General features: G+C 38.6%; 1 protein-coding gene across 1 annotated transcript in view; it reads left to right on the forward strand.

Moving 5' to 3' along the window:
* The window catches only part of LOC149069457 (uncharacterized), a 53,213-nt gene that overhangs the window by 16,154 nt on the left and 9,282 nt on the right, over window positions 1–27,777 (forward strand). Inside the window, exon 2 of the mRNA XM_089249341.1 lies at window positions 25,742–25,880. Coding sequence (XP_089105467.1) covers window positions 25,742–25,880 — 139 coding nt within the window. The remainder of the gene's footprint in view (window positions 1–25,741; window positions 25,881–27,777) is intronic.

The following is a 27,777-nucleotide window of genomic DNA, read 5'->3' on the forward strand; positions in this document are numbered from 1 at the left end:
TGTGTTTACCTACAACTTCCTTCTTAAAGATTAAGGGCACAAAATGAAAAGGATTTTTTTTTTCCATTCACTTTCAAAGCTAAGATTTTATCTTCAAACAAACATTTATTTTCCATTAGTTAAGTGGTTTCTTGATGAAAGCTCCAAGCGCTTTCACTCACCGTATGAATTATTTTAAGGGCGTGGAAATCGTCTCCTCCCAATCTCTAATTCTGTCATTTTGCTGTAACTTTTAATGTGCTTCTGACGTGATATACATTTTTCTTAATGTTTTATTATTTATTATATACAAACCTGTGCAAGGCCAGTAGGCTCTAACTCCACAGGTGCACAATTCTTGTGTCAAATGGAAAATATGAACCTCGATTGGGGCTCCGACGTACCATGCTCAGGCCCGGATCAAGTTTACTCTTTGCTCTCAGATCCATCAAAAAGCCTTTTGTAGGTTGGGGGAAATGTTCCAGCGTCCATGTTTTGAACTCCTTTTGCGGCACAGTGGTGTTCTGCTGAAGTTGGTTTTCTGCCTTGTTCCAAATTCGAAGCGCGAATGAGAGCTGGTCTCCCATTCGAAAAGACTTTTCGCAGAAAGCAGGCAGACCTTTAACATGGTACTTACATAACAGGAAAAATTCAAGCACTTACCATCTTCACTTCAAAATAAGGAGGAGACAGCGCGAACGCGAAACAAGAACAATTCTGTCAACATAAATACGTTAAGGGTCGCACTTATACTCGGAACATAAATCCCTGCATGTGCCGATTCGTTGGAAATTCCGCAAAGAATTTACTCCGCAGAAGAACCGTACATACACCTCGAATGCATACGAGGTGTATGTAGGTTAAATGGTAGTGGTAGCATGCACGGCCGTTCAAACACATGGGTATACTGAGAGGTACAGGAAACATCATGCTAATGAGACTATATGCAAAACAAAATACTATATATATATATATATATATATATATATATATATATATATATATATATATATCATACAAGATATTTTCTGGTGGAGGGGGGGGGGAAGTTCCCTAGAGAATCTCTCTGCCCCAGAGTTTGTTTCTGTTTAGAAGATGGTCCCATGTGGGAGAGGCAGACGAGGGAAATCTAGCCTGGAGAGTTGCTCCGCATTTTTAAATTTTGTTAAACTATAAACTTTCTGAAAAAAATATACAAGGAAAATCTAAAAATCTTAGTCCGGGGTAGTGTTGAATGTCCAGGTCCTATTCAGAGAGCCGCAACTAGAAACGAAAATCGACCCTGTCGCCCAGTAATATCGGTGTCAAATGGGAAAATAGTAAACTCGCCGCCCTTCCCGAATCCAGTGCCTGGGGACACCAGTTGCCCCTGTCCTTCCCTGGATGGGGCCACGGGTTCGCATCTATATGTATGTCGGTTTGAAGCATAGAACGCATATTTTTTATCTATAGATCAATAAAATTTCAAGCTATATTTTTCTTGAGCACAGTTAGTGAAAATATAATTGCGTAATCAATGTATTAAAATCCAGTTTTGCGGCACCGTGCGATCGCACCCTTCGTCCCCTACCTATGTATGGCCCTGACCATGCTCCTTCCATCAAGAGCATGCGCCCTATACATCTAATTTTGCCAATACATTGAAGTTTTAAGCGGAAAAGATGAATATCGTGCACAAATGTACTGAAATTATGCCAAAATATAAAATAAATAAATGGGGGGAATGGGGCAACGTGTTATTCGCCGAGATGATTCTTCCATCCCATCACTTCAAAACAGAATTGATCGAGTTTGTTTTGCCTCGTGTGCTGAGTGGTACGAATTCGATGACGTGTATTTAATCGAACTACTAGACCTGTATTGAGTTGAAGGGACAAACAAAATTTGACTAATCTAGCTTGGGAGTTGTTTTCTTTTTTTGAGCGATGAATTATTTTCGCACCAAGTGGCCACGAGAGAAGTCAGCTGAGCGTGTAACGAGGCGTTAAGTGGTTTCGAGCAAACAAGTCAAAAGTCATTCGTTCGCATCATCAAGACCTAGAAATCCACAAAGGCATGAATTCGCTGCCCTTCTGCCGCCGTCTGATTGAATAGCGTGAATTTCTTTACATTCACGAGCCTTTGCATTCGAAAGCGAATGTAATGTTGCGAATGGGGGTTTTTTTTTAAAAATAAAATAACAAAGACATGCCTTGAACGGAGGTTTTGCTGGTTTTCTTCACCCAAAAACCTTACACTTAGAAGCAAGGCTTCGTTCCTGTTTTTGATAAAAGGAGGAATCTTCTATAAATGCTGCAACATCTGTAAAGAAAGAAACCCTTTTTTGCTGCGCATGCTCAAGTGGTCTCGTACCTATGGCCAAACATCGTTATCATCATTAAAAATATTAACTACACTGATGTATAGGGTGCCACATAAATTCATCAGTTTAAAAACCGTAAAAATTGAAGGAATCTGTGTGTTTGAAAGCGGCTTCCGAATAAGTTATTCCCACGAAGGATTTTTTTTTTTGGTACATGGAAATTTAAGCACCCTCTATCGACCAGATTAGACCGAAACTTTTCTTCAATCTCTTCTGTGCTCGAAACGTTTGTAAAGCTTCAACCGGTGATTCGTGGCTGAATAAAAACAATTTCACCAATAGTGCTTTATACACTAGTGTCAACATCACTATGAAAAACCTTGTTTGTGCCAGTAACAGGAAAATTCAGAAATAAGCTATTAATCGTACGCTCTGCATTGCATAGGACTCAGTTTTGCATATTTCCAGTGATTTGTTTTCGTGCAGCGTCCTCTGTCAACAAAGATATGAGGTATTTTTCTGTGCGAAAAAATAATCCCCTTTCGTGAGGCTAAAGAGGGGGAAAAAACGGAGAGCAGAAATGTGTATTTCTTCCATTTGCGTTGGGCCGATATATATCGTCCCTGATCGTTAAGGGGTTAAAATGTGTTCTCTTCATTCATTAACTATCGTTTATATGTAAACTATCAACTGTAGCCTAAAACACAAAGTTTTTCTTTCAACGTGTCCCAGAAAACTTGAAACGTTGCACTCATCTTCTAATGCCTTTGCTGAGCAGTTGAAACGTGGAACTAATTACACGCGCGAATTGCATAAGCATTGGAAGAAAAAAGGTTTCTTTCGGTAATTAATGCCTCGTATTCGTTATTAGAATTCGCTGCAACAAAAAAAAATGTTATATGTATATTCCTATTCGTGACTTTAAAGTTACGTTCACGTTTGTTGGAGATGAGATAATAAAATGTATTCGTCGATGATAACATGCACTTTTTTTTCTTACTTCCGGGTTTCACTTTTTATTTCGTCCCTATCGGGTGTATTGCCCGGATCTTTTTATCAAAGTTGGGAAAATAATAATAAAAAAAGAGCGAGCGTCATTTTCTTTTTTCTCTTTTTTAATGTTAAAATGTGAAGCAGGTCAACATGCGAACGTCGGTGACACGTAAACGAGGTCATGAAAGCGGAGACATGTGAGCTCTCTTTCCATTGGGCTTTATTGGCCTGTATTTCACGTACGTCTCGCAATGACCAACATCTGTGCAGTGAAAGTGTTTCGTTAATGACGATTACGAAACGCTCAGACGACAAAGTGACCTTTTGAATGTTGTGAACCCTGCGCAAAGGGTCGCGAGTTTCATACGCGGGTGATCATTTCTGTTGGATTCAGATCATGAATGTCTACGTGACATCCAAGGACCCTCCAGTGACGATTTGCGAATGCGGCCTTCGTTTAGAGACTCGTTTTGGCAATCGAATTATTTCATATTTAATAACACCGTCATTTATCAGAAAATGAGCAACTGATCATTATTATTTTGTTTTTTCGCGTTTCCGAAGAAAATATTTCCGCAGCGTTTTGAAAAAGGAGACGCGTTTTGTTTGTTTACGGGGGAAGACTTTTTCGTTGGCGGCGACTCGTATGCATGCCTCAAAGTTGGAAAATCAGCGAAAACCAAGAAGTTTAGCCGACCATCACTATACTTCCCCCCCCCCTCCCCTTTTGGAATCGCACTCGTGCTGCTCACGCATACTCAGTCGCAGACTGCTCCTTTACCTCTCAAACAAATTGATTTTCTCTTGGAAAAAATCAAATTCTCAAGTGCGAGAAAAAAAATTGAACGTAAATCACCAATATCCAGGTCTCTAAGTTAGAGCCCTATTCATCTCCATGTAACCGGGCGGACTCATCGTCTTCCATTTTGGAGAGGCAAAACCAGTTTTTTGTTCAAGACGACATCAAATCGCAAAAAATCGTGATGGGAGCCATTCAATTATTACATCAGCAGGTTTTTGGCCTTTTTTGACCCTTCCCTCATCAGTAAAATTTCGTCAGCTCTGGCCCCTATCTCCTAACTCTTATTGGGATCAGAGACATACGTGGGAGAGGGGGAGCACAAGTCCCTTATGGCCCCCAGAAGATTTATTTTTGATGGGAAAAAATATATTTTTCAATTTAAATATCGGAAGAAAATATCTTTATATATTATTATAATCAATTCCCGTGACTTTCAATGCCGTTTGAAGGCTAAGAACTCAATTTCTCTAAGGTCGGGATTACACTATAAACGTTCGATAAAAACTTTTTATAGAACTTGAAAAATGCAACCAATAATCGTACCGGTTACTTCGCGCAAATGCAACCAATATTCTTATTGGTTGCATTTTTAAGTTTTGTAAAAAACTTATCAAACTTTTATAGTGTAAAATCCTGGTCTAAGCCTTTCGTGCGTTCACGATCCTGCGTTCGCTTCTGATTAGGATTGCCCTTCCAGAATGTACGTAGGGAGGTAGTGTAGGCGTCAACAAAGTAGGCAATACCCTCCCAATCCACCATGCTCACCCTCGGTGAATCACCCCCCCCCCCTCCGTTCGAAGAGCATGTACTCCGCTTATGTACGGAGGTCTAGCAAATCACTCGAAGACAACGCATGTGACTCACTGAGTGAGCATAAAACTGTTTTGCCGACCCCTTCCCCTTTATAAGTGAGGCAGGATATTTGCGGGGCGTCTATTGAGGTCTACTAGAGGATTTAGCAATGGGGTGGGGGAATGTTAGTTCAGGTGCCTACAAACTAATTAAGATTTTTTCTCGTTTTTCGCATTCGTAATAAAGATGTCTAAGAATGTTTCATATTTTTATGAAGGGTGGTTGAAACACTCCCCCCTCCTCCCCTTGTCATCAGAAGTCAGAAAATCCGAAACCCCCTACCGATGCTGACGCAATACTTGAATGGTCTTTTAGCTATACTAACGTGTCCACTCAGAGGGGGCGGGAATAAGTCAGCCTGCAGTAGCAAGGAACCTTATCACGAGCTCCTGGAAACCCCAGGCTGCCTCATCCGCCATATTTGTGTGAAGTGTGATGTTAATATTACCGCTAGAGCTAATAGCTCTTCCCTGAGCCGTTTTCTTTAGCGATAATATGTCGCTTTGAAAAAAAAAAAAAAACAGGTTTTGCCGCTCTAAGATGCGGAACTGCGAGTCCACCCGGTTATCAAGGTATCTTTGAATGCGGGAATAGAGTTGGAGAAATGCTTTTCTCTCTCTCTGCGGCGAAAATTTTTTTTTTTCTATTTTCTTGAGTTTCCTTCCGTGAAAAGTAGAGGGTAATCGAACTCAAACCTCGCAAATTCAATGCAAGCGCAAAAAAAGGGGCGATATACAAAGATTCGAGTTCGAGCCCCACACCAATGATTAAAGGCAGACATTACCATTACACCATTTTGTTCGCTTAGTCCATACAGTACAAGCAAACCTCATAAAAAAGAGAAATAATAAAAAAACCCTAATATATCGGCATACGCCATCTATATGCCATTTTAAGAATTTCATTCTTAAGCAAAAACACATTTCAAATCAAGTGGATGATTACTACGCTCATCATTCATAGATGGGAGCGCGTTGAGGGTTAAAGACCGTGGATGATTCAGCCTAGTATTTCAAGGAGCTCTATACAGGAGTGTCCTGTAAGTCCTAAATCGGCCTTTATGTAATTAACCTTTCACCGTAGAGGTATGGTTCCAATTTAAAAAACTGTTCAGAATGTAATCAGAAATCGCCCTGTACCAGTTTTGAGTGTCTGTGTGGAAAAAAAAAATACAGTGTCGTAAAAAAAAAACACCCTGTTCTAAAACCCAATTAGAAAGTTTTGTCCGGTCTTTTCTGAGAATAACAAAAATTCCATATTTCTCAATTCGCTTACATATTTGAATTCAAAAATCTGAGAAAGAACAGCAGAAATTAACGTATAATAGAAATGAATTAACTTTTGGGTTTGATAATACAATTGAATATTACGTATTATTAACGTATAATGCTTCTTTCCATTATTTATGCTGTTCTTTCCTAACTTTGCTTCGATTTTTGAATTCAAATATCCCAACGAATACTACACTTGGAAACATGAAATTGTTTTGTTGACGTCAAGAGAAACAGGACAGCAACTTTCTAATTGGAGTAATTGGAAATCAGAGGACGGGGGACTGTTTAAAAATTTAGATTTTTTTTTATTTTGCGACATTGTACCAGTTTCGAAAGGGAAAATACAGAGTGATTTCTGAAAACATTTTTGAACGTTTTTTAAATTAAAACCTCTACAACGAACTGTTGATGAGATAAAGGCCGCATTAGGACCTACGGGACACCCTGTATAGTAGTGGTAACCAGCCAAATGAATAAAGTAAAAGCCCTTTTTATGCAATTCTCGTGCGATAACTTTCACGTTTCAACCGTATTTGTCGTTCATCTCATAATCCATCATTTTAGAATTTTCACCAGAATCTCTGTTGTAAAAAGGTGATCATCAATGAGGAAAAAAAAGGCCACCATTTTATCTATTTACGCTCATATGTATAGTGAGATCTCAGCTGTGCTTCAATGGCGTAACATTAGGGTGATGAATTGGACAATTTTTTTTTTGGACACGCTGGGCGATCAAGTGCACTCATTCGAATCTGATTGTGGGAATTTGGACGTTGTTTTCTCTTCATTTGGGGTAATTTCTCCTATAATATTTGTAGATATAGGACAAGATGTTTCTTTCCTCGGTATTTCAGATCGAGATATCAAAGTTTTGTTTCTAAGATGAAATAACAAAAAACGTGCCGCAACCTCGAAATGCGATTGATGCACCCAGGAGGCAAAAGCGATCGTAATTGAGGCATTTACATAGTCCATACTACTACTTTCCTTGATTTTTCAATGGGAAACTGCCGTAAATCGCAATTATTTCGTAATAACCCACCTACCTCGCTATGGTTTACGAAGAAAATTATACGTAATATAAAGTTATACGTTATATCATTCAATTGCCTCGTTAAGTCTGATCTATAGTAGTGGTATAATCTTTTTTTTCTTTTGCCTCAGTTGGAGAAGAATTCTGTATATGCTGGTGGTATTCCGCTTGTATACGAGCGTAATAGAATTGTAATTTTTACTCCCCATAACGGCTCAATTAATGGTTGTATGTACCTAGCAGGGAAATGGCGTCATTCTGTGCTTATTTGAGAATTTTATTTACGGCGACAGCGGGCGATTTATACGTCGCTCCTAAATCAGTTGGAATCGTTGGTCTATAACGAGTTATGATTCAGAGTATTTTTGTTTTCATGTTCTAGTTTTCTTTTTGGTTTTATGGCTCCTATTTATTTCCCAGCTGTATGGGTCACAAACATCGTCGTTCGAACCAGACTTGGGAAAAAAAAAATATTGTTTTGGCCATTGTTTTCCGTGTCTTTAGATTTTCCATTCTTTTCGTTGAATCACGCATGATTTCCTAAGTCACCATGACTTCCGAATGGTGACTGGGCCCCAAAATTTGAAATATTTATATACTCAACGACTAGCCAAAGATCTTTGAGTCTACTCATATCGTGGTCGGCTGAATTCGGTTATCTCTGTAGTTCCAAACTTCGAGGCGCGAATGCGAGCCGATCTCCCCATTAAAAAGTCTCGCCACTGAGAGCAACAGGCCCACAACGGTACAAATATTCAATCACTACACTCCACTTAGTTTTAAATATAGATGGCAATACAAAAAATCCTCATACTATATACGCACTCACTGTTAGGTACACATCACACTTATACGTCCGGCGCAACTCAATCTGTAGTAAATTGCCCATTGCGATAGACCGGAGTTGCGCTGTACTCGAATTGAGAGAAAGAAAGAAAAGAATCCACTTTTTTAAGCAAGTAGAGAAGCCTTTTTCTGTAAGCTACCTCAGTAAAACTCTACACAACTTAACTTTCTACCAGTTCCCGATGCTTAGTAGATATGTGTTACCACAAATTTTTCAAAACTGAAAACATGTGTTACATGTAATATTAACCTTTTGCGGTTCTATGCCGAGGTCGACGTGACATAAGACCGCGTTAAGAAACAACGGTACTTCATTGTTACGATAATAAAGACTTCTGTGTATTCGGCTTCTCAGTAATACTTATAAGCTATACAGAAACCGAAAAGGGACAATCATCTGGAAGCCTTCATCATTGCGGGGAGATGTTATAAAGTACGAAGTGTACCATCGCCATTAAACCTAAAATCCAATCCAATCTACGAAGTGTACCATCGAAGTCCGAAAAAACCTTCGGACCGCAAAGGGTTAAAATCGTGCCATAACCCCCTACAGTCCGGATTTGTGATTTCTGCTTCCGACGTTGTAGGGAAAGCTCTGCGGGAGAATTATTAGTTATTTCAATTGTGTAGAATTCACCGAGTCGGCTTCTAAAAAGCCTTCTCTATGAGGCTTTTCGAATAGACGTCATAATCATCATCAGCATCACTCCTGAGGGACATAAACCGAATGATCCCATAGAAATCAATGCTAAAATTGCCGATTTTGATGTAGAAATGCGGAAATTTAGTGGGGTTTTCCGCCACATCAATAATTTTAAAAATTGAATTGAATATTTGGTTTTCGAAATATTGAGTTCGCTTAGAGATACGAAGCCTAGAAAATTAAATATGAAGTAATTAGCAGGATCTACTTTTGAGTCGGATATCCATGCAATGACATTGATTTCAAATTTTTATTTATATCTTCTCAAGCGGAAAAATGAGAATTAATGTCTCCGTATTGTCTTATATTATCCAATTGCATCAATCCATATTAGTTTAGGATATTTTGAAATTAATTATGGGCCCCCATATAAATTACATTGAAGAAATTCTGTAGCTTTAATCAAGCATTTTTTGAAGGAAAAACAGGCAAATTGATAACTTGAAGTTTAAAAAAAAAAGCTCCCATTAAAAAGAAAAAAAAACGATTCACTTTTGTGTTTCTTTAATTTAGATTTGTTTCTTTCATGAATCGTACAGGAAGTCGCCATATTGGTTACCTTGTATGTTTCCCAAAAAAAAAAAGGGAAATATCACGTGATCCAAAAAGCCTCATTCGCTATGAAATGTTGATTGAACGGTGGAACATATCATTTGTGAGTGATACTTAGAAAAAAAATGAATTATTTTTTGCTCTAGCTTTATCAACGCCCTGTAAGCAAGCATTTTGGTCGGTTGAAGTTCCTGTGGTTCCCAACTTCGAGGCGCTAATACGAGCCGATCTTCCCGTTAAAAAGTTTCGCCATAGAGAACAACAGACATACAACGGTACACTTAGTCAAGCATTACACTTCACTCACAGTTGGAAAACTTTATGGCAGTACTATAACAAGCATTCTTTACACAGAAACAAACTTCACGCTAGGTTCACAGCACATACGCGCACATTTTTCAACATGGCCCAGGTCTTCTTCGACCACCTGCGTATATCTTCATTGAGACAGATCGGAGGGCTCATGACCCAGTTAGGGTCGTCACACCCAGCTGTCGAATCTTGATTCCATTTTCTAAAGTTTTAATTATTTCAAGCGTACATATCGTGCATTATCCAATAGAAAACGCTGCATTATGAAGGAATGGGTGAAATTAAACTCGGAATATGTTTGAAGCGCGAGATAAGTTGGTAGATCCTTGACCCTGTCGTCGGACCGTATCAAAGGCCATTTCAAAAAAAATTACGCACGCTTCCTCACTCACCGGGGGGCATATTTACTCGTAGGAATACTTGTGCAGACTCATCGCGAGTATCCAGGTTTGGACCTCGATGGCGGCACAGTGAAAACGATCGGTTTAAGATTTTTCCCCCACTTTGAGATGTGAATTTGAGCCGGTTTCCTATTTGAAAAGTCTCTCAGAGAGCAGACAGACATTCCATACGATACTGACGTAACATGAAAATTAAGCATTCCACATTTTCACTTCAATATATGGAAGTCGGATGGCAACACCAATAGAGCGCGAAACAAACATAATTCTGACAATATAAATACGTCAGGGTCACGCATTACGATCCGGCATCATCCACTTATTAGGAATGTTTACGAGGTGCGTCCGCAATTAGTTGCCCGGGACGTTAAGGTTAGAGGGGGGTCGACAAATTTTAGTAATTGGTGGTCAAGAGAAAAATAAATTAGAGCGGGAGGAGAATGGTAAATATGAATACCTCGCAGGCGACAAAGACATAAGCTGCTGCTCCACGCAAAAAATCAGCTGCTGTCCGCAAAATGTTCAGGAGCACAATCCTCAAACCCTGGGTTTAAGCTAGATAAAAAAATTCCTTTAGCAAAAAAGTGAAAATTGGGGGGGGGGAAGCTTTAGCAAAATGCTACAATGCTAATGTAATGATTGATGGTTGGATGTCTACTCGTTTCGTACCTCCTGTACGCATTTTTGCGAAAGTGGCTACCACTTCTTTCACATTCTGAGATTTTCTTTCTCATTTAGCGAAAAATGCGACCGTAGCTTAAACCCTGTAGCTCAGACTCCACCCCCCCCCCCTGCTTAAACATCATTCAGATCCAGAAATGCCCTCGTGTGCATAAAATGACCGTGGTGCGATAAAAATGATCAAAATGATCCAAGAGTACGCAACGCATGATTATCTCAAGGGAGGAGGAGGAGGTCCACGTTTTTAGCACCTATCAGTGCACTACAATCTCGACTCGTGGGAGGGTTGGAACTTCGAAACACTCCTTCCCCCCGGCGTACGCCAATGTTGCGACAACATTAAATATTTAGGCATAATGCGCAACAACTTCCCACGTTATTGCTACAGAATTCGGAAGACAGATGGCAGCGCATTATTCGAACCAGAAAGCAACAGGCTTACGACGGTATAATTATTCATTCATTACACTTCACTATGAGGTGAGAAAAAAACTCAGTTTAAAAAAATTGATTGCAGATGGCAGCACTATAAATAACAAGCATTACACAAACAAATTTTAAGGAAGGTTCACTATACGTGCACACACATTCCAGCATGTATCAATTCGTTAGAAGTTCCGCTGAGGAATATGGACGAGCTGCATGTCTGGTTTAGTAGTAGCATTATTCGAACGTATTAAAAGTATCCTCAAAATATAACCTCGGAAACAAACTTCACTTTAGGTACAAAACACATACACGTCAGATTTCGACATGTACTAATGCGTTAGAAGTTCCTCAGAGGAATTATTCTCCTTACAAGGTACATGTGAGGTTTAGTAGTAGTAGTAAAAGCCCAATAAACAAAAATCTATGAAACACATTGTCGAATATAAAATCGCGACAACATGAATGTCAAAACAGTGTCGGCAACAACTCAGCATCACGTTGAAACGCTCATCCAATCAATGCCACCAGATGGTTAGCTGAATCTTAGATGCTTATAAAAGAAAGCCAAACATCGTCCTCCATCTTTGGACAAAAAACTGATTTTTCCGCTCCAAGTGACGCCTAGTCTTTGAAAACAAAGTAGTATGGGGAACATAGTGATTGACTATTGCAATAACACTGACGTCACGGTTTCGCTCAAAGGTGGAGGATGAGTCGGCCTATGATTTTAAGGAGTTCCAGCTGAATCCATCGTTTTTTGTGGTGATCTTGTTTACCTATGATCCCGCCTTATACCGGTGAAATGAATGTGCAAATTTTCACTTTTAGGTTTGTTAGCTGGTTGGATCACTTATTTTGTTATCCAAGTTTTACCAGAAACGGGAATGTGCATCCCTTATTGAAACACAATTTATAGAACATTTTAGGAAAACAACTTCCATAGAGTAACCATGGGTAGAGAGTAAACATCCAAAGGTCTTTTTTCAAGTACTTGCAATTAGCACATTCATGTTTCTGGCATAAGGGAGCCGATATCATCACCCTGTGTATTCGGAGACTCGACTCGCGTGGGATTTCAAAATGAAAATCAAATGGGGAAAACCAAAACATGTTTGTTTTTTTTCTTGTTGCAAATTTTCATACTTCGTATGGTTTTGCATTTTCTTCGTCCGGTAGTACAGTATTTTATAAATGTGCGCCAAAACATACCCATCATTCATTAGACGTCCACCGTGACCTTTTTTTTTATAACGCGGGGAATAATGAAACTACAAATTTTGAAACGCAAGAGCTTACTCATAGTTTGTAGCATTTCAAGTGTGATTGATAGGTACATAGATATGCGCGCCAAACGTTCATCGAGAGGAAACAAAACAAGGTCCAAAAATTATTTTTTGTTTCGTAACTCAAAAACTATCGAGTCATGATGATGTGACGTTGAAACAGGTTGAGTGTTTAGGAAACTACTGATATCGTGTGCCATTTGTCCCGAGAGAAGTGTTTTATCTCTCTCTCTCCGTGTCAATATTTGATTTACCTTCTTTATCACTCGAGAACATTTTTTTATTCGCACGGTTTATCAAAGAAAATTATCGTGTTATTTTGAGAGAGCTCGGGTAAAAAAAACTTTATTCATCCAAGGCCTGGATTCGTTGGGGGGCAAACGGGTCCCAACCTAGAACAAAAACTAATCTTTCTGTCCCGTAAAACATGGGACATGTTTGCCAACTAGAATTGTCAGGGGTCCACGATTCTTTTTATTTTTCCTCTTCAAAATATGGAAGACATGACAGCATCATCACGACCAGCATCTCCTATAGATAGATCTCCGCACGGGTTGCCAAGTTCATCTGTAACGTCATTAAGACTACCTAGCAAGTTTGCTACATTTTGAACCACAGCATTCTATTTCGTTTCCTTTTATTTTGACGTAGAATCTTCCTGGTTGGCTCATAAATACCGCATGGTGATTGGATGTGGGACATAGAAATCGCCAATTCTGGGCCCCGATCATTGCTTTTCCACACAACGATATACTGGCACGAGTAGGGAATTTTTTTCCCTGAATATTCTGAGAAAATGGACTACTTGCTGACGTCACGAGCAGCGTGCGGAGGCCTATCTCTAGGAGGTGCTGGCGCACTACACGAAACAAATATAACTGATAACATAAATATATATGAGCAGTGCCGTTTTAGCCCTTTCCGCGGCAATCTCGAGTTATCTCGGATTCTTAAAACACTGAAAATGGCAACCCGAAGCCCACATAACGTTGAGAGTTTTCTTCTCCAGATAGAATGTTCGCCCCTCCCCAATCCTGTCAATCAACTGCCAGTGGGCGGAGTCAGATTTTGTTCAGTCTCTGAGGCTCGTGATACACATATTACTAAAAAAGCTTCCCCAGGTACTACTAGGTAGCGTGCTTGTTTATAGCATGCTCGCCGTGCATATACATTTGTTAGAACCTTTCACAGCCAGAGGCTTGCTTGTTATAAGCATACTTATGATGTATGCTTTGTATGTGTGTGCATGCGTGCCACACTCAATTCTTGTTGAGTAAGGATACATAATTTTTCATATTTAAGAAATGGATGCGATAAATGGGAAATGTGCCAGTTTTTATGAATGGATGCGGAAATTTGGTTTTCACCGCTTTTCCACGAAATCTCGTTAATTTACATTTTTTGGTTCTAGATTCTTTTTCCTAAGTACAATACTTCGTCAATTCAACCTCGTCATTAAACTTGGAAAAAAAAGTTGTGTCGCTAATTTAGTTCGCTTTTGGGAATGAATTCAGAGCTTTCGATTTGAAAAATACTTTTGCCAACAATTGCAAAATTTTTGATTCGGAAGTTATTTTTGCCAACAAATGCGAAATTTCCGAATATTAAATTTAATTTTTTTACGAAATTTACGCGTCTATTGATTAACGCGAAATACGTTTTTTAGGGGGAAGAGGTAGCTATGCTCTGGCTTTCTTAATATTTTTCTCAAAAAATTATGTATACCATATTTTTTGATCGTATATAATTTTTATTTTCTCCACAAAAAGAACGATCGTTGGGACAATTTTTATTGTACAGTCGTGCTTGATACTGTAATTACAGTATCAAGCACGGAAAAATGGACCGTCGTGTGATTCAGTAGCGTGCTACTTAGTAGCATGTATATAACGGCCCTGATAACAGAAGGTGGGAAGAGCGATTTTTTTACCTTTTTCTTCCAGGGGTAGTATAGTATTATTGCGTACAGCATAAATAACAAGACGATTGTTTTTTTTAATCTCTTCCTTGTTCTTTTATTACTATTTTGTGTTTGGGGGAAGACATTTATCAGCTTACGAGACTGGGGGGGGGGGGGGGGGAGATTCTTGAAAATAGGTGGCAATTTCTAGAAGGTTTAGGGATTTCCAATAAGACAGTTATAATGCCGATTAGGAAAATTTTAAAAACCACTTAAACGGTTATCGCATGGGCTCACCCGGACACGATCCGGGGAACTCAAGTGTGGGGAAGGGGGCTCATGAAAATGATATGTGGTTAAAATTTTTTGAGATTAAGCATGTAAATGTAAGCATACATTTCTCGCCAGATATGGCCCTTAGAAATATCGTTGTGGTGGGTGGGGCCCCATGATATTTTTGAGACTGCCCTAGTGCATGGAAATTCGCGAGTGAAAGTTAGGCAAGGCTTGAGCACAGTGGTTCTGACCTCTTAGGGGGCGAGGTGGGATCCCTTAGAGAGGTTTAAAGACGCTTAGAGGAGAAAAAATTATCTTACTGTTTTACATTTATGTGCTGAATATTATTGTGTGTCGGGAACCGTTCATCTTATTGGCAAAATTGGGGTGGGGTCCGTGGAACATAAAATGGTAAGGACTCTTGCTTAAAACTATGGCGTGGGCCATCGAACCTTAATACTTTTTCACTTTTTTCCCTATGTTCCTAGGAGAAGCGAGGCGATAGAAACCTTGATCTAGGGCACTGTCTGTCTGGGCCTGTAAGCCGCTGTGGTGGTTCGAGCCCCACCGTCACCACAGTGGTGGTCGGCTGAAGTTGGTTTTCTGTGGTTCCCAACTTCAAGGCGCAAATGCCACAGAGAGCAACAGTCCTACAAACAGTACAAATATTCAGTCATTACACTTCACTCATTTCACTTCTGAAATATAGATGGCCGCACTAAAAAATCATACAAAACACTAGATACGCACTCAGACTGTTAGGTACACATACTTACACTTCCGGCACAACTCACTAGGTAGTAAATTTCCCATGGCGATAGACTTGAGTTGTGCTCGGCTTGAAAGAAAAGAAAAAGTCTGGGCCTGTATGGTACTTAATACGTTCCTACATTCACTAATTCGTTGGAAATTCCTCAGAGGTGTACGAGGTGGATGTATTTAATCATGCATGCACTGCACCTCGCAGAGATGAGGGATCCGGAAATTTCGCCTCCGATGTTTCGTGCCCGGTACATTTCGCCCTCCCTGACCGTATGAGTGGCGTAATTATTGGTCACTCATACGGTCAGGGCAGATGAAATGTCGGAGGTAAAATTTCCCGAGTGCAATGTACCGGGGACGAAGTTTCCGTAATCCAAGCCATACCGGATTTGTGGATTGATAAAAAAAATTCTTTCCCCCCCCCCCCCCCATTTGAGACCACGTTTTTCATTTCTTTGTAATATCAATATTTTTTTCCCCTTTTATAACTGCAGGTGTATTTCAATATGTGGAAACCGCACTCCATATCACATGCATAAAAAAAGTGTTTCATAGCAAGAAATAGCTCGCGTTCACAATATTATTTGGCAAGCGCGGGGAATTTTTCTTCGAGCTTAGAAAAAAAATGTTTAATAAAATATTCTCTTAACGCGTTTCCCTTTTGTGGCAATTTCTTCTACAACCCCCCCCCCCCCCCCCCCAATCTCCCGATTTTTTCTACTATACGTATTACGATTGTGGTTGATGCGGTTTATCGCAGCATGCGTCATCTTGTTGGCACTGGGCCTCACAGTTCGTCAAGATTCCAATGAAGAAACAACGTTCTCTGGAAACAATAAACCACTCTTTTTGTTCTTTTTGACGGGAAACTGGTGGAAGTTCTTATCGTTTTGTTTCAAAAAAATTAATAGGATTTATTCATAATTTTTTAATCTTATTTACTACAATGTCTCGTGTATTCACTCGTTTGTTTCTAACATTTCTCTTGCAACTGCTGCTTTGGTTCTGGTCTCAATGAACTTTTAACAAATGATTGAACGCTCATGAATATTTCATGAGAATTAAAAATTATTAAAAATTCTAAAATTGACAGTTCGGATTCCCAGTTACCTGGAAAGGTAATGAGGAAAATATATATAAATGAGAAATGGTCCGAGAGAGAAAATAGAAGAAAAAGCGAAATTCTCGGGGAAAAATTTTGTGGAAAATAACAAACTCAAACATTTAGAAGGTTAGAATTTTTTTTAATTACATTGCTTTGGTCAGGGAAAGCCTAGAGGTGGATTTATGGTTTTTGCCGCCTTGTGGGCTACACCAGTGGTTCTCAAACTTTGAAAGCCCGCGGCCCGGTTTCATTTATTTTTGTGAGGGAAGAGCCCGATCAAACCACAACAAACGGGAAATGAATGGGGGAAAAGGAAACGGCCAATATATGAATGGCTGGTATGAATGATGTTTGGTCCCGTTGTCGGGCCACGGCCCGGCGGTCTATAAACACGACTACACGAAACGAATTTTGCCTCGCTTCTACCATTCTAGGCTGACTTTTGTGACCGCTCATTCCTAGAATTCGCCACCTTGCACTTGTCCTCACCCCACTCAGTAAGTATACATGTGTTAAGTCACTCTCATGCTCACGCATTGTCGAGATTACTCTTTTAGTCATTCACATATTTGCACACGCTCTAGGTAAGGCCGGTATTACACTATAAAAGTTTGGTAAAAGTCCTTTTATAAAACTTGACAAATGCAGCCAATAAAGTCACCGATTGCATTTTCTAGAATGTAACCAATAACCTTATTGGTTAGATTTTTCAAGTTTTATAAAAGATATTTTATCAAACTTTTACAGTGTAATACCGGTCTAACACTTTTTATCAATCATTGACCTGGTCCCTTGCTCTCCAAGTCATTCACTAACATGGTCTCTCGCTTTATAGATCACTCTTTTGATAGTTCACGCGCTCTAAGTCGCCCTTTTGGTCATTTACATTGCTTCCTTACTCTCTAAGTCACTCTTTTGCTTTCACGTGCTTGCACCCTTTTGTTCTCTCACCTGCTTGTAAACTCTCTAAGGGCCGTATTCACCGACATGGTTTAAACTGTAGTCACAATTTTTTGATAAGAGATCGACAGGGATTGGTTAAATTCAGGTTTTTAACCAATCTATATTGATCTCTTATCAAAAAATTGTGACTACAGTTTAAACCATGTCGGTGAATACGGCCCTCAGTCCTTCTTTTGGCCACTTAGTCCCTCACTCTCTGAGCAGAGGCGGATTTATGGTGAGCTATACAAGTTTTTCCGCCATTACAATAATTTTCTTGGCCACTCATTCCTCAAATTTGCTGCCTTTGTCTATCGCCCACTAAGGACCCCCCCCCCCCCCCAACCATGTAAATACGCCACTGGAAAAGTCGATGCAATTTTTTGTCAGGAAAATTACGGATTTCGCTGGGAACCCTGCTATATTTAAGTTTCAAGTCCTTTCACGTCTGAAATTTTTTGTATTCAATTTTCATGACGGGTCATACATTCTACTAAGAACAACCACATGTTCTTTGTGATTCTACGATGGTATCTTCCCTTCTTACCCGAGTGCCCATGTATCAGAGGCTTACGAGGGCAGGCGCATAGACTCTCGTTCCCCCCTTCCCTCCTCCCCAAGACGATCAAAAATTTAAAATATTTTTTAATATTTCTGTTCAAAAAAATTGAAACATCGGAAAAAACTTTTTGTGTGCTATTTTAATCGATCTCTGTTGATTTGAATGTTTTTTGAAGATTAACTCAAAATATCTCTCGGAGACCTTCCTCGTGCCCCCTCCGAAGGGTTGATCCTGCATACGCCTCTGCCGATTCCATTTAGCTACTGCAAGTATGCCCTTTAACCCTCCACCAGTGTCGACCGAACTAGTTTCTGGGAATTAAAAAGCATGTTTGTGATTCAACGATTTTTTTGCTACCAGAAAAAAAGGGTTTTTCTTTTCCCGTTGAAGGCCAAATTCAGTTCATTTTTTGATTCAATGCACGAAATTAAACGGAAAAAAGGTTCCATTTGTACTCATTTTTTTGAAAGAAATTCATCTGTTAAGGGGCATTAATGAGATCTTGTCGCCCTCTTATTTTAGCATTGACAAGCCTAGATATTTTGCGAAGTTGATTTCTCGATGGGGTTTTCACTTTTTTCCGGCAGTCCAATTTTTCAACTTTTATAAAATAACTTTTATCAAACTTTCATAGTGTAATCCCGGTCTTATACGTATTTTAAAAAAACGGTATATACGTGTATTTTCGAAATTATTTCGCGGGACAGAGTTTGTGTATCTTAATGTGCCAATCCTTAGTGTGCGAGAAAAATTTCTGAATAAGATTTGAAATGATTAAATCAAAAGTAGTATATTAAAGGAAGTTTCAAATATTTAATTAGAGCTTTTTGAGAATGGCCATCGCTTGGTATTGGAATGAGAGACGATAACTTCAATAAGTTGCTCTTTTTTTTTTATTTTTCCTCTGGATCTAATTACCCTCTCGCTCTCACTTTTTTTCCTACAGTCCAACTCCATTTCGAAATGTTTGTATTCGATTTCCTGACGGAGCAATATAAATATGGTCATTTTTGGATTCATCTTAGGGCTGGTCGTCCTCTCTTGCCTACACACATGACTTGTTGTCGCTGGCTGTAGCATCAAGTAAATGACACCGTCGCCACTGTGGTGGTCGGCTGAAGTTGGTTTTCTGTGGTTGCCAGCCTCGAGGCGGAAATGCCAGCCGATCTCCGTTAAAAAGTCTCGCCATAGAGAGCCGCAGGCCTACAACATAAGAATTATTCTATCATTACACCTCATCCATGTTAGAAAAATTGGTGGCACTACACATAACAAGCACTACACGAACACAAGCTTCACGTTAGGTTCACAACACGTACACCCACATTCCGGCATGTTAGAAATTCCGTAGAGGAATGTGTACGAAGTGCATGTACGGTTTAGTAGTACATAACAACCCTGAACCCCTTCAGTACAGGCTTTTGGCAACAAATTTGGATGATCTGTATTTGAAGTATTGGCGATTAATCTAAACAAACTGTTTTTTTTGTTCGCATGTTAGAAATAGAAGGAGAAAAAGATGAGTGCAGTACATATATAAATATATATACTTTCGTTTTATATATATATATATATATATAAATAAGAAATGTATATTTTTATTATATATTGTATTTTTTTTATTACATCTTTACATTTATATTATATTTATACGTCATTTTATATTAATTTCGTCTTTCACCATATCCTTCCCCCTCCCATTTGTTCTCTCTATCTTATATCTTTAGAGTAAAAAGAATCATATGTGGGGGAGGGGGAATCACTAAACGGGGTATAGAAGGAACGGGGAGGAAGAAAAACAACTTTCGTTTATAGGGTTACAGCGAAGCTTCGCGATGATGAGAAAACAGGTAAAGCCCATATGGAGAGAATGAATCGATCTCTTCATTTCTGTTAGGACGAGATATCTCGTCCTTTATCGTTAAGGGAGGTTAAACTACAGATCCCGGTCTCGCTACCATGTGCGCAAAGAGAAAAAAAAAAAAAGACCTGACTTGGTTCTTAACCGGAAAAATCGTGACATCAGATTGCTTAAAATTTGAGTGCTAAAAAAATTAATGTTTATGGTGTAATAATGATAAAAATTCTGTTTATTATTGCGTACTATTGTGATCTATGGATGTATAAGGACAGCGCTGTCGACTAGAAATCATGTCCCAAAGCGTGAATATAAATTTACTGGAAAGTCAACGAGGGGCTCCGCGCAATTCTGTTGGGGCTGATTACTACGGGGGGGGGGGGTGGTGACTAGAAACGATTTTTTGATTCTCGAGTGCGGGAAAAAGAAACCTGACCGCCGATGTTTTTCTGAATCCCGTGCGTATCCTCCAGATCAATATAAAAAGTGTTTTTTCCCTCGTCCTGTGTACACGAGAAAGTTTCTAATTAAGAACATTCTGCAACCGTCAAACATTACAAAATCGTGCGATTAAAGCATAGTTCCGTGTTTCCAAATGTTTTTATTGTTTGCTAAAAGAAAAAAAAAACATTGCATTAATCGGTAGCATTGATATGCATAAATTAAACACCGGATATTGAGGTAACGTACGAGGGAAGTTCAACGTTCGAATTCGGAGTAGGGATGTGCGCATTTACCACACAACTTCGGTTTCCGCTTATCGACGTACGGCACGATAACAATTCTTTCTAATTAACTGATCTCGGACGGCTTCGTAGATTTTCATTCAGGCGTCATCACTCGGTATTATGTTCTTTGTCCCATTTAAAGATAGGCTCTCAGAAACGTAACAGATTTCTCATCGTCTCTTCAATTCACATTGACTATAAGAATCGTTTGTAATTTATTATTCAGTCAAACTCGGTTATAACGATATTGACAGTTCCACAAAATTCCATCATTATAACCGAGGGGCCGTTACAACAGAGGTTGGAGTTTTTAAGACTTTTGTTGCCGAAAAATATAATCGGATGCAATCAAATACTGTGCATGAAGTTTTTATTTCAATACGATTGTGGTGATCATATTTTATCGAGAAAAATACAGAAAATTGTGATAATTAATACGTAAAATAGCCGATCTGAACCAGTCGGAAAACTACGGCAAAAAAAAATCTGAATGTAATTTTTCTAGGTACTGTATGTTGAATTATTTTTTGAAGCATATGTCGATAGTACAGTGTAACACGCTCATTAAAAAGTGACGTTTTTTTTAGAGCAACGGATGATCTTTATCCTGAAGCTAACGAAGAGACGTACTCACCCCACACAGACACAATGTTTTGACGTTCAACGTATTGTGGAATTCGTGCCGGAAGGTGATTTCGTGTTTTTCGGCAGGTAACAAAATTCACGCGCATCCGTTACCTACTGAACATAGAATCGGCTTTTCACGTTTGGTGGTGATAGCAAGAATCCTAATTCCCCCTCCAGGTTTTGTTTCCCATCAATATGTGACGTTATACTTACAGGAGAGAGAGAGAAAAGTATACTCTGGAGAGACGGTTAATAAATGCGCACTGAACAAGCCTGTTTTTTGGTATATTCGTAAAGATAAGTTGAAAAAAACCAGATATTGCGCGACCTCGCGATTTCCTTCGTTGCGGAACATTCTCAACCAAATCGCTTCAATAAAAACTGCGGAAAAACACATTCATCTTCACAGTCCAGCGAACGTCTGAAGTTACCCAAGAATGTGTCAAAGTTGTCAAGAATGTATTTACCCTTGGAAAATGCTTGGTTGTGGTCGATTACCTCATTCCTCTGTGACTGACCAAGTGCTCGTAACATCCCTAATTAACCTTTTCTCTTTTCGTTACGCTAAATTCTTCCCTTATATAACACTTTTCCTTCTATGATTTCCTACAAGTTTTTCGAAAACATAGGGTTCTCTAATGAAAGCTCAGACAAAAAAAAAAATTTCTGACATTCGATTTCGGTCGATGTAATTCAGTGCGTTCAATTTAAAATTGTATCAGCCGGAAAAGTTGTCATTTATGCACGTATTTTGCACCTTTCTAAGGCCGGGATTTCACCGTAAAAATTTATTTATAGAACTTGAAAATGCAACCAATAAGGTGATCGCTTGCATTTGCTAAAATGTTACCGATGCTCTTATTGATTGCATTTTTCAACTTTTATAGTGTAATACAACCTTAAAAAAATACAACTAACCTATACACGGTGCATACTTAACAGGGCGTATGTTATTTTACTGGCGAACCGTTGATCCTAGAGGCATACTTCCAATTAGAAAAGTATCAAAATCACTTGTGTAGTACTCAGACATGTCATTCATGTTGCAACGGGTTGCATAGTTATTAAAATATAAAAAAAAAAAATAACTTTTTATAGCTTCTCGGTGTGCCCAAAAACCCAATTAGTTGTTGCCCGGTCTCTCCCGATGCCAACTAAAAAAATTCCACGTTTCTAACTGCAATATTCACTAAGATATTAGAATTCGAAAAACGGACGAAAGTTGGGGGAGGGGGAAATAGCATTAAATCCGGGTAAAAGGATTTTCCCACATTTTATGCTGTTTTTCTTCCGTTTTTCGAATTCAAATATCTCAGTGAATATAACTCGCCCTCGCGCGAGCGACTCCCCTCTTTCGCTGCGTCTGAAAGGATTCTAATCCAATATCAGTTCTGAAAAGGCTCGTAGATTTCTCTTTTCACCCTCACCCTATTTGTTCTCTTTCACTCTTATATGTATGAAGTGTGGTGGAATCATACGTTGAAAGAAAAATCACTAATAGAGTTGAAATCAATTATAGTTTTCATTACTTAGTGCACGTGTTGCATTCGACTCAATGCACTGTACTGTATTTAAAATAATGAAACATTTTCCGAATTGTTTTGTGATTTCGTTAACCATTCGTTATACATGCCTACTGTCGCGTGTGTTGAATTATCGTGATAGCTCAGATGTCCATATATGTTGTCAAGAATGGCGCCATGTGACAACGATAGTTGATGTAAACTTTTTTTATTGGTCTCCGGGCGACAAGAAAAATCCTGGTGACATCGGGTCTGAGAACCCTTGGTTTAATACTGTCAATACTGTCTATACCAGGGCTGAACAAATCGCAAAAAAATCTAGATGCCAGAAAAAATTTACCCGAAGCAAAAGGTCCAATATAATGCCGTTTTTGTTTTTTTCAGGGCATAGTGACCCTCTTTCGTGTTGGCAGATATGCTGCTACATATTCCAAACATTTTGAGCTATTCTCAATCTGCACTTTAGCAACTACACAAAGAAAATTTTAGGCGCCAATACCAAATTTTTAGTCGCCGTGATGACGTGGCGCCTGGGATTTGTCCAGCCCCGGTCTGTACTAATCGGATCCGCATCAAAAATAATTATTTTGTTGTTGATAATTTGTTTTTTGTATTTGCGATGTTTTTCGTGCATTTGAACTCTTCTTTGTGCTGTTGCATTTCTCCTTTGCTGTCGAATTGGAAGGGAAGCGGTAATGTACGCGTTCATATATTATACGATGCTGTTTCCGGCTTCCCTTCCACTGTTTTTTTAACAGCTACGTACCAAGCTTCTCATTGGACATGAGTTTGGTTTTTTTTCTGTACGATTTCCTCTTACGACTGGAGAACAAATGGCCGCACAAAAGCGGCTAATGAGAGCGAGAGGGTAATTAGATCCAGAGGAATAATAAAAAAAAAAAGAGCAACTTATTGAAGTTATCGTCTCTCATTCCAATACCAAGCGATGGCCATTCTCAAAAAGTTCTAATTAAATATTTGAAACTTCCTTTAATATACTACTTTTGATTTAATCATTTCAAATCTTATTCAGAAATTTTTCTCGCACACTAAGGATTGGCACATTAAGATACACAAACTCTGTCCCGCGAAATAATTTCGAAAATACACGTATATACCGTTTTTTTAAAATACGTATAAGACCGGGATTACACTATGAAAGTTTGATAAAAGTTATTTTATAAAAGTTGAAAAATGCAACCAATAAGATTATCAATTGCATTTTCTCGAATGTAAGTCTTTTCTCTCATTGGAGCGAATGTAACCAATAGTCTTATTGGATGGTTTTTCAAATTAAGAAAAGATCTTTTATTAAACTTGAAAAATACAACCAATAAGCTGGTCGGTTACATTCGAGCACATGCAACCGATCAGCTTACTGGCAGCATTTTTCAAGTTTTATAAATGAACTTTTATGAAACTTTTAGTGTAGTCCCGGCCTGAGACAAATATTCCATGGGAAAAAAAATTCCACGAGCGGGAAAGTTTTCACACACCCTTAAATGCTCAATTTATTTTTTGAGCTGATAATTTTTTTCGTAGTTAATGACGCGTATAGAAAGCAAAGTAAAACCAAAAGAAATGCAAACAGGACATTCTAACTTAATTAGCGAAATCTCAGCCACACATGCTCTGCAACAAACAAAGAGTTGCTGTTGTTGATTGGAAATCTGCTCGCAAATTCAAAATATAAAATGGAAGGAATATGACTTCACACGCCACATTTGCAATGGCAATGCTGCACATTTATCTTCACACTGGCTACAGCAATGAACGTTTTTAGAATGCTTTGCATGTATGAAAAGCTACACATTTAAGGATTAAGACAGGAGTTCTTAACCATAGGGATCCTTGCAGACCCCTTTCAAGGGTTTAATTAGTTTAATTGATAAGTCGTACGAAAGTGAAGTTTTGGGATTAAAACAGCCCTTTCCGCCCCCCTCCTAGCCGAGATTTTAGTTCTTTTAGCAGTATAAAAAAAAAAACAAGCTTCCCTTCCCCGCACAGAAAATCCTGCATATGGTAGTGTACAGTATCGAGTGATTTTGCATGAGTAGAAACATCGTGCGCAGATTAAAGAACATTGGTGGTATTATGTGTAAACTTCAGATGATAATGTCCTTCTGGTTCGACTATAACTCAAGAAGTGCACACGATGTGATTTCGTAGAATCAGGTCGAGGTATGTATCAATCACGAATCTAATAATATTGTGTCATTAGTGTTATGGATTAAAAATATTCATGGTTAGTTGGTAAAGAAATGCGTGAACTCGCTGAAAGAGAATCGTTCTCTGGATGCCGAATAATACGCGAAAGTCAATGTTTCTTATTCGCGATTATCTTTATCCCTGTTTCACCCTGTGGCAATACAGAGTAATGGATATTAGAATTCCAGAGCTCGCGTAATTTCTTCATTTTGCTTCCGGTATATACCGAAAATTTCAATTTTTCTTTTCTCTCTCACGTAACAATAGGAGGCTGAGTGGAAAACCACAGAGATGTAGAATGTTTTAAAGGTAATTTTGAGTTGCCTCGAAAGAAATCAAGGTTTTTCTTATGCTTGGAGCTTTTTCTTTTTGGGATTTGTTCTGTTCGTTGATGCGGAAGATAAATAAAGATGATTGGAATGGATGGATGAGGGCATGTTTTGCTGCTAACCTAAATCTTGGCCTTTTTGTTGTTTACTGCACTTGTACTTCGGAGAAAAGGTTAACGTGGAGGAGGAGAGAAAAAGCCATTATGCCTCTACATGGGTGTGGCTTTTATCGGAAATCGCTGAAAATTCTCCATAGTGATGTCTTTGAATTAGTAATTTTGTGATAAATTTTGTGAAATTGCTACTATTTTTTCCGTGATTTTTTTTTTTTTTTTTTTTTTTTTTTTTTTTTTTTTTAAATTTCTTGCGAATAATGCAATTTTTCCACAATACATATTTTGTTTCTAATTCAATGAATGAATCTGTTTTATTTGACCTGTATGTGCTTTTATTTATCAAGAATTCCATTCCGTCTTCAGCTTACAATTCAGTTTGATGATGCGGCAACTTCTACGTACGAGTACCCGTGTGAGTCACCCAATGATGAAAATAGCCAATCACCTGATGATGATAGTCCTAGTACTCTGAAGTCTTCCATAGCCATAAGTTCCAATTCAGGTGAGCTGATCGGTTATTGATATGCACCTGTTGGGTGCTTACCATTGATTTGAGGTTAGCATTTGCAACAAGGACATTGACATCAAAAGGGTGACCATATGACCCGCATTTCCCGGGACATTCTTGTATTTGCCCGTAATTTTGGAATCCCAACCTTTACTCGTACTTTCGACGAAGCCTACGTTTAACGTTCTCTAACAGAATTACGTTTCAATCCACTGATTTGCAGTACCGCTCCATTTCCCCGGCCATTTGCCAATTTTTGTTGCGCTTTCAGCCAGTTTTGCTCATCTTTGATTCCATTGTTGGCCACAATGGAGATTTGCGATCTCCCGTATTTCGGATTTTTTTTCTCTTACAGAAATGTGGTCAGTATGATAACGAAATATGTTCTTCATTAGAGTTCGTATGTATCAGGGGTTCTCAAATTGTGCGCCTCCAACCTTTGTCAGGACAACCGCTCCGCGGCGCCTCTGACAAAGGTTTTTCGAAGAGATTCTTTGTTAAACTGTTCTGAAGAGCTGCGGATAAGTGTTGATTATGAAAAGGAGCGCTGTGATTGGAAAAAGTTTGAGAGCCCCTGGTGTATACAGTATATATAAAATGACCACATGTCACGTTTTGAATAGGATTGTCCAGAATTTTGAATTTTTCTTGATGCAATCTTTATCTAATTGTAGTAAGGCCTAAGATCTAATCCAGTCAAAGACAGACTTATAACTTTGCCGCCTGCAGTTCCATTCTAATTTAATGTTCTTGACCACCACTTACTCAAATTGTTTCCCCTCTGAAATTGCATCCCTGGGCAATAGTCACAATAACCCTGTTAACAAGCCACTGTACAAAAGATAAAAAAAGTATTGATGTTTAAGTATTTCTTTGCCACTAAAATAAAATGGAAGACATATGGCAGCATCACGAGAACACGTATAACGCTACTATCATTAATATGATGGGTCATACGCAACACTTTTCAACATGCATCAATTTGTTAGAAATGCCCAGAGTAATGTCTATGAGGTGCATGTATGGTTGAATATTTAATTTTACTACTGATCTAATGTATGTGCATGAATTAACATCATCGTGTCCCCTAACTTTCCCGTCTATCTCCACCTACGATAAGTAGATAAAACCGATTAACTGAATGTTTATTATTAGTTTGAAATTTTGGAATACAAAATTGCCGCCTGGCAGTCGAGTGGTTAGGGAGCTAGCTTCTCACTGTGCAGGTCTGGGTTCGAATCCCGGTTTGGGCATGGATGTTTATTAACACTAACAAATTCCCTGGATGGATCATGCTGATCCCTTGGGAATATGTGAGGATCACATTATTATTAAAAGTTTTCATTTGCCCCAGAAATATTTTTGTATTTTAGTCTTAAAATTTTCCCATTACTCAGTTTTCTTCCTTTAAGTCAAAGTTTTTGGGAGTGAGAGAAATTGAAAAATGTTTTGAAATGTTTATGAAATGAAATTTAAAAATTTAACAATAGAGTTTAGCAGATTCATTTGTCTGTTTTCAAGTGAAGGACTTTCTCATGAAAGAAAAGACAGTCAAAAATCACTATTTTTTGACATAAAATAGCTTTGTGTACACTTTATTTATGTAATTCATTTTTATATGAACATTGTGTATGCGCCTATTTCCACTATACAGTATGTATGCCTAGTTTTATTTCTAAATATTTTCATTTGCCAATTTTATGAGGTTAAATTATTCTAATTTAATTTCCCTCTAATTTCCTTATCTCCAGTAGTTTGACATGTTTTGCTGATATGATAATTGTAAATAGCACTATTATTTTTTCTTCCCACACTGAAATTGGAATTTACGATAAGTCGAACTAATGATAACTCTAAAGCTTTTTGTTGGCCACTGTTCATTCAACTTATC

Source organism: Pholcus phalangioides, unplaced genomic scaffold (assembly GCF_987345545.1).
Source record: "Pholcus phalangioides strain wild (caught in Gottingen) unplaced genomic scaffold, Ppha-v1.0 ptg000022l_1, whole genome shotgun sequence".
NCBI classification, from domain to species: Eukaryota; Metazoa; Arthropoda; class Arachnida; order Araneae; family Pholcidae; genus Pholcus; species Pholcus phalangioides.